Source organism: Myxocyprinus asiaticus, chromosome 1 (genome assembly GCF_019703515.2).
Source record: "Myxocyprinus asiaticus isolate MX2 ecotype Aquarium Trade chromosome 1, UBuf_Myxa_2, whole genome shotgun sequence".
NCBI lineage: Eukaryota > Metazoa > Chordata > Actinopteri > Cypriniformes > Catostomidae > Myxocyprinus > Myxocyprinus asiaticus.
Genome location: NC_059344.1, coordinates 3,629,317 through 3,642,874, shown reverse-complemented (window position 1 = coordinate 3,642,874; position 13,558 = coordinate 3,629,317). Strand labels below are relative to the sequence as shown.

The 13,558-nt window shown below is 37.7% G+C and overlaps 1 protein-coding gene across 1 annotated transcript; it reads left to right on the top strand.

Moving 5' to 3' along the window:
- Positions 1 to 274: 274 nt before the first annotated feature.
- LOC127442039 (macrophage mannose receptor 1-like) lies at positions 275 to 4,468 on the top strand. Its single transcript, XM_051699713.1, has 5 exons — positions 275 to 383; positions 576 to 614; positions 707 to 1,084; positions 1,907 to 2,257; positions 2,401 to 4,468. The coding sequence occupies exons 2-5, from the start codon at positions 578 to 580 to the stop codon at positions 2,766 to 2,768; spliced, it is 1,134 nt and encodes a 377-aa protein (XP_051555673.1). The 5' UTR covers positions 275 to 383; positions 576 to 577; the 3' UTR covers positions 2,769 to 4,468.
- The last annotated feature ends 9,090 nt before the right edge of the window (positions 4,469 to 13,558 follow it).

Below are 13,558 nucleotides of genomic sequence, written 5' to 3'. Positions count from 1 at the left end.
TCAGTAGATCAAATGTTTTGAATTGTGTAGCTAGCATTAACACAACACACATATTCACACACTCCTCTACCTTTTCTATTCAAATCAAGCAGTCTGACAGTCACGACATATTCTTACTTTAACACAAACATAATACATACACACATCTACAGCTGAACTCTCTGGACACACACTAAAGATCAATGTCATCATCAGAAGAAAGAGCCATTGGCTGAGAGAGGAAAATATTTAATGAGGAAGAAACTCATTGAACACAATGTTTTGAGTGATACACACACACTTGATGGGAGGAGCTGAAGAACAGATCCAGAATATCAGTATGAACTGATGAAGGAAGAAGACACAGACACACAGGAATTAAGAGAGAAACAGACACAACTAGAGTAAGAGAAACTCTCATGATCTTTCATTAAACTAAACCTGTTCTTTACTCGTCACTATTTTATTCAGGATTGTTATATTATATTTTATTATTTTATGGTTATAGTTAAGTTTTGTGAATTTCATACACCTTGAACTAATCACTGAAACTCTTGCTTTCATCTCTGGTATTTTCCTTGTCTGTATCTCCTCAGAAATGGAGCAAAAAACATTTATCACTCTTATTCTCTCAGGTGAGTGAGTATGTATAAGTTTTTCTTTATTATGATTAGTATGATCCTTGTGAATTGTGTAAGTCTGTCTCAGTATTTTTTCCTCTTCTCAGCTGTCTTCAGTTCATCTGCATGTGTTCCACGTCAGTATCACTTTGTGAATCAGAAACTGACCTGGACTGAAGCTCAGAGAAACTGCAGAGAGGATTACACAGATCTGGCCACCATCGACAATATGAATGACATAGAAGAGCTGCTGAAGAGTGTGAATGATGATCAGATTCAGTATGTCTGGATTGGACTGCAGAAGACAGACAGTGATAAATGGAAATGGTCTCTGGGTGACCCTGCGTTCTACACAGGAAATAATTCTCAATATCGTAACTGGGCACTGGGACAACCGAATGATAATGTTGACTGTAGTAACATGAATCCTGGACAATGGAATGATTATTCTTGTGCTAACATCTTACAGTTCATATGTTACAATGGTGAGTGCAGCAGTCTGTGGTGAGATCTCCTAAATAATTTGCTTAAAAGAGAAAAACATTGTGTTGAACAGCAAGGTATTAAAATACCTTCTCCCATCCCAGCCTAATATGCAGAGACAACTATAAGTAAACCATCTGTATGATGATTTCCCTGAAAAGTGTTACACTGTGACTGTCAGTTTCAACATTTCTCTGTTTGAGCGGCTTGGCCTGCCTGATGCAGTAACATTGGCTCAACCAGTGTTGCGAGTTTGGGACAGGACTATCTGTTTGTTCCAATGATAAAAGAGAGAGGGTGTTTTGAACTGTTTGAAAACAGTTGGTGCTTCTAATTTCTAAAATTGTAGGCTACATCCTTGTTTCCTTTCCTCATGTTCTCTCTCTTAGGATGTCAGGAAAGAATGCAAGTAAGGAGCAATTGAAACAGCATGTATTTGTGTAATGGAATGTTCTTGCTCACACTAGCATCACTTCAAAGTGTCGTCTTTGAATGCATTAGCTCAGATGATTGATGCAAATTATATATTCATTATAAATCCTCATAATTAAAGATACACTGTTGGAGTATGTGACAATTATGGTTTATTTAAACTGTAAATGTTTAAATAACTATTTAAAACTGTTGTGGCAGAAGTGACAGGGGAGGAGATCATAAGCGTTCATCAGGTGTTTCAACAAAGAAGACTTCTCACCCAATATTTATTTGTACAACTGCATTTTGTGACATTAGTGGGGCAGAATTAGCATTCTGCATTAACTTGTTTAATAATAACCATTGTAAATCAGTGTCAGTGAGACCTGTTTATTTATTCTCTTATAAAGACAGCAGTAAAGGATACATCCCTGAACAACAGAAAATGACCTGGAGAGATGCTCAGAGTTACTGCAGAAAGTATCACACAGATCTGGTCAGTGTGAGGAACCAGACTGAGAATCAACAGATTGAGAAGATAAGGATTAATGCATTCGGTGCATCTGGAGTCTGGATCGGTCTGTTCAGAGACACATGGGAGTGGTCAGATCAGAGTGACTCCTCATTCAGAAACTGGAGGCCAAACATACCTGATAATGTTGGGGGGAATGAAAACTGTGCAGTGGTTGGGGTCAAGACAGACCGTGGACAATGGGAAGACTGGAAGTGTGATATAAAAACTCAGTTTGTCTGTCATGACGGTGAGAATATCTAGAACAGGAATCTATTTCATTGCAATAGCATCAGAAATTTCAAGTTTAAAGTGAGAAAAATATTGCAATCTGGATCCATTTTAGAATAATATGTCTTAACATAAAACTGTGTTGGCTGATTTTGTTTCCAGATAAACTGGTTTTGGTTCAACAGAATCTTAGTTGGACAGAAGCTCTGAAATACTGCCAAGAGAATCATGTGGATCTGGTGTCAGTTAACTCTGAACAGATTCAGTATCGTGTGATGAATGTGGCTAGAAAAGCCTCCACTGCTGAAGTGTGGTTGGGTCTACGTCACTCCTGCACTCTGGGCATCTGGTTTTGGGTGAATGGAGAGATCTTGTGTTATCAGAACTGGGCTGCAGGTCACGGGACAGGAGTGGAAGACTGCAGTGATACTGTGAGAGTTGGAGCAGTTCAGTCTGGAGGAGATCAGCGCTGGGTCAGCCTTCCTCAAACTGACAAACTCAATTTCATCTGCACCAACCATGATGAGTGATTGTGTGTCTTTGGGTGTGTTTGTTGGAGTCTGTGTGTCAGGGGAGGAGGTCAAATCATTTGTGTTTAAATATATTTACTAATAAATATAGTTATAAATTATTTATATTTATAAATGATCTCATTCATGTTTCAAATCTATTGTCTATTTTTTCTTTTTTGTACAAAGACTGAATCAATTGTTGTCCTTCATCTCTACCACTATCATAACTAACATTTTAAGGAGTTTTGGGTTCCTTGCCACAGTCACCTTTAGCTTGCTTACTGGAGCCTATAGACACATAGTCTTTAAAGCATGACTTTCACTGTATTTTTCAATGAAACTGCTCAATAAGGACTTTACAGATGATTTTATGTAAAGCTGCTTTGTAACAATGTGCATTTTGAAAAGCGCTATACAAATAAAAATGACTTGACTATTATTAATATATTAGGGCTGTTCGATTCCAGAAATTTTGATTCACACTTATCTTTTCGATGCTTTAAAAAAGAAAAGAAAAAAAAAAGGAGGTTAAATCTAATAATGAACAGCTAATTACAAAGCATTCTTTGCACTTTTTAAGATAGCATAAGTGACTTTTATTTTTAATAGGTCTGTTTTTAAAAATAAAAATGGGCCAAGATGCATGGGATAGAATTGAGGAAGGTTTGAGCAGTTGCATCTGTATTTCAAAGAACTACTGCAAATAATGTTTAAAACACAATTTAACCTACATAGAAATTATCACCACTTATTAGTTGTTCTTTTTATAAAAACGTTTATATTAGTATGTATCTGTCCACTACCTTTTGTACACTGAATAAAATGTCCAAATAATACACTTTTTATTTAAAAATCCAGGATTTTGTACTGGTTTATTTCATCCCATATAAAAATATTTTTCATAACGTGTATTATTATTGATTTTATTTTTTTTATTCGATTTCGTGGAATAACTTAAATGTATTTAAAACATACTGTAAAATGTTGAAAATGAGAAGAGAAGCGTTAGACTCAATTTTATTAGTGATCATTTAAACTTTATCCTACCGATTTTTGATGTGAACTTTGAAGCTTACTCACTGTTACTTGATCCTCCTCTGTCACCTCCTCTGGTGTTGTAACATCGGGAAGTTGCTATTTTATGCCAGTTTCCTTTCAAAAGTTTGCCTTTTTGATTACACTTGATTATAACTTTAATCCAAAGTAAAATATCAAGTCAAGGTGATGATAGTTTAGCTGCAGTCATTTTACAATCCTTTTGTAAACTGAATCAGCACTTTTAAGGCTTCTGGAATGTGTAGTAGTTCATTGGCTGAGGAAATAAACACAGTCCGGACATATCAGTAGATTTCCCCGAGAGGAATCAGGAGTCGATTCCTAGGTTTCGAGTCGATTCTTGATTCACAACGCCTCGGAATCGATTCTTTCATTTGCCCTAGTATTCGTTCATTTGTGTATCATTAGTGCATTTGTTCATTCATTTCTATTCGCTTGTGTGTTTGCATTATGTGTAGGTTTGGAGAGAATGTGAACATTATCAATGAAGCCTTTTTGTGCAGAAAAATAATTATGAAGAAGAATCCAGCAGAATACAGATTTCTGTATTGATGGAGACTTACTTTTCTCCCAGTTTTCTATTCATTTTTCTTGTATATATATTTCAATACAGGGTATTTTGTGTCTTGAGCATGTTTGAAATGTGTGTTAATAAATATCTTAATTACACAGAGAATGACATTTTTATTTTTTTTTTCTCAGTTTAAGCACAACCTAGCTTAACCTGGTCACTCTAGTTATCTCCCTGGTATGGGATTCTGAACTTGCCGTGGCTATTGTCTCTTAGTGAGACTTGGTACTTGATCGATCTTCTACTGTCTCTCTTGGACAGAGACAAAGAACAATGGATGATCTGTTATGTTCTCTCTCTCTCTCTCTCTCTCTCTCTGTGAAGCTGAGACACGATGGATGGTCATTCTGTTAGTATCTCTCATGGAGTGACCCAGAAAGTTGTATCTGTCATTGCCTTTGATGTTGCATATTCTGTTATTGCCTCTTGGATTGCTGGCCGGAAACAGAATTTTGAAATGATGTATTCTGTTGGTGTCTCTCTTGACGGGAGAAACAGAACTTTGAAATGTTATTCTGTTATTGCGTCCTGGCTTGCCAGCCTGAAACTCTGAATTTTGGAGTGTTACTTTTATTGCCTCCTGGAGTGGAGTCTCAGCAAAAAGGTGTGGCCACATATGACTGTTTTTTGCCAAAAATAAATAAATGGATAATATTAAATATAAGGATAATATTAAAATAATATAAAAAGGCATGTCATGACCCCTTCAAAGTTTTACTTATGCATTGTTCACTTTCCAAACCACTTCTAAAATATTATTTGCATTGTTCTGAATGCATAGTCTAAATATGATGCTGAAAGATTAAATATTAACCATGCATTAGTTTATAACTTATTAATTCAATTTGTGTGAACTGTTGTGCTAATCAAACAACTGCTATTTACATAAACAGTTCTGTGAACAAACATGGAGTGGATGTGTTGCAGTTTTTGTTCAGCTTAGGAGATAAAGTTTGGGTAAAAATGTGTCTTTGTGGCTTCTTTGTTTCGGCTTTTGCCACATGGTAAGTTAATGCTGCTTCGAGAGGTTTTGAGGAATTTTTATAGTCCTTCTCACCTCTGGTCGTCATGTTCAGCTCAGATTGCTTTTTGAAATTGTACCAGATGCTGTCGACATTTCCCGTAATTTCAAACTCTCCGCTGGCTTCAAGGTATCCATCATGTCGCTTCTCACAGCGTGCTGATATCAGTTCAGTTTTACTCCTGGTACCATGTTTTGTTCAATGAATTAAATAAACATTTCTACATGCCATTTCAACATGTCTGTGTTTATTGACTTCTTACATATCACATATTGGGTACTTCTCAAATGGAAGTCTGCAGCCTAGTAAGGCTGTGTCCTTCCTAGGCCAGTACTTCTGAGGCTGTAGGCTAGACTCCTCCTCAGCATTCAGCGCTAGAATGAGACGTTCTAGTAAGTGCACATGGCAAACCATATGCTTAGAACCATGTAATATTTTACTTTGTTTAGAAAACCCATATACTTCAGAAAATGAGAAATATGGGGGGCTTGGGTAGCTCAGTGCGTATTGACACTGACTACAACCCTTGGAGTCATGAGTTCAAATCCAGGGCATGCTGAGTGACTCCAGTCAGGTCTCCTAAGCAAACAATTGGCTCGGTTGCTAGGGAGGGTAGAGTCACATGGGGTAACCTCCTCGTGGTCGCTATAATGTGGTTCTCACTCTCGGTGGGGTACATGGAGAGTTGTGCGTGGATGTCGCGGAGAATAGCGTGAAACCTCCACACGCACTACAGGTGCATCTCAATAAATTAGAATGTCGTGGAAAAGTTCATTTATTTCAGTAATTCAACTCAAATTGTGAAACTTGTGTATTAAATAAATTCAATGCACACAGACTGAAGTAGTTTAAGTCTTTGGTTCTTTTAATTGTGATGATTTTGGCTCACATTTAACAAAAACCCACCAATTCACTATCTCAAAAAATTAGAATACATCATAAGGCCAATAAAAAAAACATTTTTTAGTGAATTGTTGGCCTTCTGCAAAGTAAGTTAATTTACTGTATATGTACTCAATACTTGGTAGGGGCTCCTTTTGCTTTAATTACTGCCTCAATTCGGCGTGGCATGGAGGTGATCAGTTTGTGGCACTGCTGAGGTGGTATGGAAGCCCAGGTTTCTTTGACAGTGGCCTTCAGCTCATCTGCATTTTTTGGTCTCTTGTTTCTCATTTTCCTCTTGACAATACCCCATAGATTCTCTATGGGGTTCAGGTCTGGTGAGTTTGCTGGCCAGTCAAGCACACCAACACCATGGTCATTTAACCAACTTTTGGTGCTTTTGGCAGTGTTGGCAGGTGCCAAATCCTGCTGGAAAATGAAATCAGCATCTTTAAAAAGCTGGTCAGCAGAAGGAAGCATGAAGCGCTCCAAAATTTCTTGGTAAACAGGTGCAGTGACTTTGCTTTTCAAAAAACACAATGGACCAACACCAGCAGATGACATTGCACCCCAAATCATCACAGACTGTGGAAACTTAACACTGGACTTCAAGCAACTTAGGCTATGAGCTTCTCCACCCTTCCTCCAGACTCTAGGACCTAGGTTTCCAAATGAAATACAAAACTTGCTCTCATCTGAAAAGAGGACTTTGGACCACTGGGCAACAGTTCAGTTCTTCTTCTCCTTAGCCCAGGTAAGACGCCTCTGACATTGTCTGTGGTTCAGGAGTGGCTTAACAAGAGGAATACGACAACTGTAGCCAAATTCCTTGACACGTCTGTGTGTGGTGGCTCTTGATGCCTTGACCCCAGCCTCAGTCCATTCCTTGTGAAGTTCACCCAAATTCTTGAATCGATTTTGCTTGACAATCGAAAGGCTGCGGTTCTCTCGGTTGGTGCGTCTTTTTCTTCCACACTTTTTCCTTCCACTCAACTTTCTGTTAACATGCTTGGATACAGCACTCTGTGAACAGCCAGCTTCTTTGGCAGTGAATGTTTGTGGCTTACCCTCCTTGTGAAGGGTGTCAATGATTGTCTTCTGGACAACTGTCAGATCAGCAGTCTTCCCCATGATTGTGTAGCCTAGTGAACCAAACTGAGAGACCATTTTGAAGGCTCAGGAAACCTTTGCAGGTGTTTTGAGTTGATTAGCTGATTGGCATGTCACCATATTCTAATTTTTTGAGATAGTGAATTGGTGGGTTTTTGTTAAATGTGAGCCAAAATCATCACAATTAAAAGAACCAAAGACTTAAACTACTTCAGTCTGTGTGCACTGAATTTATTTAATACACAAGTTTCACAGTTTGAGTTGAATTACTGAAATAAATGAACTTTTCCACGACATTCTAATTTATTGAGATGCACCTGTATGTCTCCGCGGTAACACGCTCAACAAGCCACGTGATAAAATGCACGGATTGACGGTCTCAGATGCAGAGGCAACTGAGATTCGTCCTCCGCCATCCAGATTGAGTCACTATGCCACCACGAGGACTTAGAGCACATTGAAAATTGGGCATTCCAAATTGGGAAAATGGTAGAAAAAAAAGAAAAAGAAAATGAGAAATATGTCCTTAATCTCTAAATTAGTTTGTTATTCACAAAGCTAGAGTCACTCAAAAAAGCCTTTTTATAATAAATTTTGCAACACTGCAACTGATCTTATCATTTATATTTAAGTACATTCAATAATGAAAAAAACGGAACCCTAGACTTGTAAAAACTATAAAACTGTTCAAATTCATGTACATATTATTAATTACATTAAAAAAGCTTTAAAGGTTTTACAGTTTTACAAGTGTAGGGTTCTGTTTTTTTCATTATTGAAAGGATTTAAATATACTTTTTACTAATTTTATTTCTTTCTTTTTTGGTGCTTGGTATCTTCAAATTTTTTGTATTTTCTAAACTACTAGCATTTTTTTCTACATATTGTGATTGCTGCAAATGCAAATTAAACTGGAAGAGAGAGACTCGTTTTCCGCCCCTTTTTTAAATAATTTGGGACATGTGCAAAGGATTGTGGGTGATTGAAGGCCACGAAGGATACAATTGAGATGGCCTTCAATGATGCTTGATGACTTGGCAGCCGAGATATCCAGCCTAACGAGGCTATACCCTTCCTATTGAGAAGCACCCATTGGTTAACTTCTGCTTCTGGTTTCTCTACTACATGTAATTTATCACATATGTTTTAACACGGTGCTATCTACTGGTTTCATCATGAACAACAGGTACAACCAATGCATATCATCCCACACATAAACTGTTGATGACTTTAAAGCTTATAGACATGGACTAAAAGACAACTTTTATTTTGATTTCATGGGGTCTTTATTGTCCTGGGCTATAGACTCTGGTTTGTCGAGCTGTGTCTCTCACTTCCACTTTCAGTGTAGACAGGATGTGAAGCACCCTCCCATCTTAGATTACCAATGTGCTTGCTATATCTGATCACTATGAGCATTCATGGGCACAAATATTTGAAAATGTATTTAAAATACAAATACAAAATACCTCCAAAGATAGCAAGGAGACATCGATTCAATTTCTATTTTTGGTTGTAAAGGTCAGGATCAGTCGTCGATCAATTTTCAGTGTTGAATCAACATTCACTATTTGGTTGGTACATCAGAACGTTGTTAGGTCGAAAATAGAGCGTATATATTTAATGCAGGAATGAGGTTGATTCATCAACATGTACAGCCGACCCATTTGGTCGAAATCGTAATGTTTGTTCTTTGTTGAAACTTGGTTAGAGAAGTCGGAGTTCTGCGCATGCAAATTTTTTTTAATCTATACCGGGCCAACCGCCAGTGGATGCGTTGCTAGAAAAAGGTTGATGATTTTATGATGATGATTATTAGTAGGACTGTTAATAATACTGCTTAATAATGTACGTACTTGTACGTATTTCTCTATTTCAGAGAGAAATCCAGTGACAGACGTCAATGGAAATAAATGTTGCCTGTACACTTACTGATGCACATTAATTACTCCATAAAAAAGTACTTAAACAATATTTTGTAAGCCTGATAATTAACCTATAAAAGGGAAAGAATACAAAAATACCTCATAAATTAACCCTTATGTTCTATTTGTCACGGATCCTTCTGACCCACCTACCAATTTCACTCAACCCTCTCACTCTCCTGAATACTTATCACCCACACCTGCATCCAATCATTGCATCAATCAACCCCTCTATATAAACCTCACTCCCCTTCCATTCTGTGTCTGGTCTCAACTTCATGTACAGACTCACTTACCTGTATCGCCAGCGTTAATTAGTCCTCTCCAGTGACTCTTCAACTCAAAACGTTTCCACTCCAGTGTCCATCTCCTCAACGCAAGCTTTGTTGTTGCAAACCCTCCACCTCAAGGAAAGTCACCATCTCTATCAGCATTAGTCTTCATCACGTAAACAATCACCACTGCATCCCAGTACTGACACGTCATCACTTACCTGCTGTCTTTGTTTGTGTGTCATTAAATACCTGCTTGGGTTCAAACATCATCCTCGAGTCTGAGTATACTTTACACTGTTGAGACTTGCTTCACTTCCTCGTTGTTTGGGATCACTGTTACCCCAATGATTAAAGTGTGAAAATGATAATACTGAAATAAACCTTTTTTTCCTGCTGAAAAATTCCTTTCCATTTATCCTGAGCTTATTGAACTGATAAAAAAAATAGAAATAAGAGTATCATTAACTCTTTTTACTGAAGTAGGAATGTGCATTTCAAAAAAGCAACTAAATACAGAAATAAACATTTAATTTACACAAAATAATTTAAAAAAATAGATATAGCTGTATATGTTATTAAACAAATATAAATATCCCTTTTGTTTGGAGAAAATTTTTTATTTTTTTTATTTTTTCAAAATAGTAATATTACTTATGTTTGGGGTCAATCTGACCCCGGTCAGATATCATTGTTTAAAAAAAAAATAATACAAATTAAGTAAATTCAAAAGTGTTTTTTTACTACACACTAACAAGGCAAACTAACTATGTGCAAATTTACTGTATATACACATCGTCTGGGCAACAGAACAGCCAAATTTACATTTCATGCAAATTTCAAGGGCACGTTTCAGAAAAAAAAAAAAAAAATGAATCTAAAAATAACCATATTACTTTTGATTACACAAAATAAAGGTGTGTATGCATATATATATATATATATATATACAGTTGTGCTCAAAAGTTTGCATACCCTTGGAGAATTGGTAATATGTGTACCATTTTTTAAAGAAAACATGAGTGAGCAGGCAAAACATTTCTATTTCTTATGGGATTCATATTCAACTGTAGGTTATAACAATGGCACAATCATAAAACAAAACATGGCAACAAAGAAAAAAATGAAATGACCCCTGTTCAAAAGTCTGCATACCCTTAGTTCTTAATACTGTGTATTGCCCCCTTTAGCATCAATGACAGAATGCAGTCTTTTGTAATAGTTGTCTATGAGGCCCCAAATTCTTGCAGGTGGTATAGCTGCCCATTCGTCTTGGCAAAATGCCTCCAGGTCATGCAAAGTCTTTGGTCGTCTTGCATGAAGCGCACGTTTGAGATCTCCCCAGAGTGGCTCAATGATATTAAGGTCAGGAGACTGTGATGGCCACTCCAGAACCTTCACCTTTTTCTGCTGTAACCACTGGAGGGCCAACTTGGCCTTGTGCTTAGGGTCATTGTTGTGCTGGAAAGTCCAAGAGTGTCCCATGCGCAGCTTTCGTGCAGAAGAATGCAAATTGTCTGGCAGTATTTTCTGATAACATGCTGCATTCATCTTGCCATCAATTTTCACAAGATTCCCCGTGCCTTTAGAGCTCACACACCCCCAAAACATCAGTGAGCCACCACCATGCTTCACAGTGGGGATGGTATTCTTTTCACTATAGGCCTTGTTGACCCCTCTCCAAACATAGCGCTTATGGATGTGACTATAAAGCTCTATTTTGGTCTCGTCACTCCAAATAACAGTGTGCCAGAAGCTGTGAGGCATGTCAAGGTGTTGTCGGGCATATTGTAACCAGGCTTTTTTGTGGCATTGGCACAGTAAAGGCTTCTTTCTGGCAGCTCGACCATGCAGCTCATTTTTGTTCAAGTATCTTCATATTGTGCTCCTTGAAACAACCACACCGTCTTTTTCCAGAGCAGCCTGTATTTCTCCTGAGGTTACCTGTGGGTTTTTCTTTGTATCCCAAACAATTCTTCTGGCAGTTGTGGCTGAAATCTTTCTTGGTCTACCTGACCTTGGCTTGGTATCAAGAGATCCCCGAATTTTCCACTTCTTAATAAGTGATTGAACAGTACTGACTGGCATTTTCAAGGCTTTGGATATCTTTTTATATCCTTTTCCATCTTTATAAATATCCATTACCTTGTTACACAGGTCTTTTGACAGTTCTTTTCTGCTCCCCATGGCTCAGTATCTAGCCTGCTCAGTGCATCCACGTGAGAGCTAAGAAACTCATTGACTATTTATACACAGACACTAATTGCAATTTAAAAAGCCACAGGTGTGGGAAATTAACCTTTAATTGCCATTTAAACCTGTGTGTGTCACATTGTGTGTCTGTAACAAGGCCAAACATTCAAGGGTATGTAAACTTTTGATCAGGCCCATTTGGGTGATTTCTGTTATCATTATGATTTAAAAAGGAGCCAAACAACTATGTGATGATAAATGGCTTCATATGATCACTATCCTTAAATAAAATACAGTTTTTGTATGATCAGTCATATTTACAAAATCAATGCCAAAATTTCACAATTTCTGCCAGGGAATGCAAACATTTGAGCACAACTGTACATATATGTTGATATATATATATATATATATATATATATATATATATATATATATATATATTTGACAAAACAAATCCAAATGCACATATTACTGTTACCTAAGACAAACACAGAACATTTTTCAAACAGAACATTTCCAAAGCTAGATAACTGATGTGCTTCTCTGTAATAGATTTTGCCAGTACCAATATGTCTTGAACTGCTGATATTCAAAGAGTCTATATGACCCCAGACCCTCTTCAAATATTAAAAAAACATATGCATCTTTATTTTTTTATCCTGATATTTCATGATTTTTCCTAATTACATAAGATCTTTTCAGAAATTTGTTTTTTACTTAAGAGATTGTAAAATGTGTCTGTTGTGAGTTGAGCCAGTTTAGTTGGGAATTTCTGTATTAAATGAATGACATAGAGGTCTCATTCAAAATCTTATATCACTATTGTTTATAGCAAAATGTAAATCTCAGTACAGACACTTTTAAAAATCCCTGCTTGGATTTCTAAAATGCCTGTGACTCTGCTGAAAATCTTCTGACAAGCTGAACTGTAACCAATCTGATAACAGACACTTTAACGTTGTCAAAAGCAGGGTGCACACGTGAAATGATCCAGTATCATATTCAATGCAAACGCGTGGAAGTTGGCGGTAGGAGCTTGTCAAAATAGCCAAACTATAGGCAGCTCAGCCCAGCGAGGGTGGCAAAACGATGTGGGAGAGATTGACACACAGCAATTCATTTTTGAAACTATCACTGAAAATATATTCAACATGTCATTAATAGTAACCAAACTATTTTGCTTCGGTCTGCCCACCCTATCCCTACACTATACAGTAGGCGACGTGTCCACTGGCGTGGGAGAGAAAATTCGCTCAATGCCCACAGATGCTCTCAACACTAGTTCCCTATCTGTCACTCACTCGACGTTGTGTCGATGTAGTGACACTAGGGGTCACTCTTGGGAGCCCCAAACACCTCTGATCATTGAGAAAAGGCCAATGGGAATTGGCGAGTGGATGCCACTCCCCCGGACATACGGGTATAAAAGGAACTGGCTCGCAACCACTCACTCAGATTTTCTCTTCGGAGCCGAGCAGTTGTGTTTCAGCCAGTTGAATTCCTCCGCCGATCCATTCACCTTTGCAAAGCTGTTGGATTTAAGGCGCATTACAGCTGCTTCTCCCCCTCTTGCACCGGTGGTGTGCAAAGAACACCCCTGGGCGCTTCTGCAGACTAAAAGAGTATATTCTTCCTCTGAAAGAGTATATTTTCCTTCTAAAAGAGTGGCACTCATGGAGAGTCTTTTTAAAGATGTCTTTCCGTTTGTGTATAATTCCTGGATGCGGTCGTTACCTCTCCGCTTCCGATGGCCACAATCGCTGTCTTACGAGCT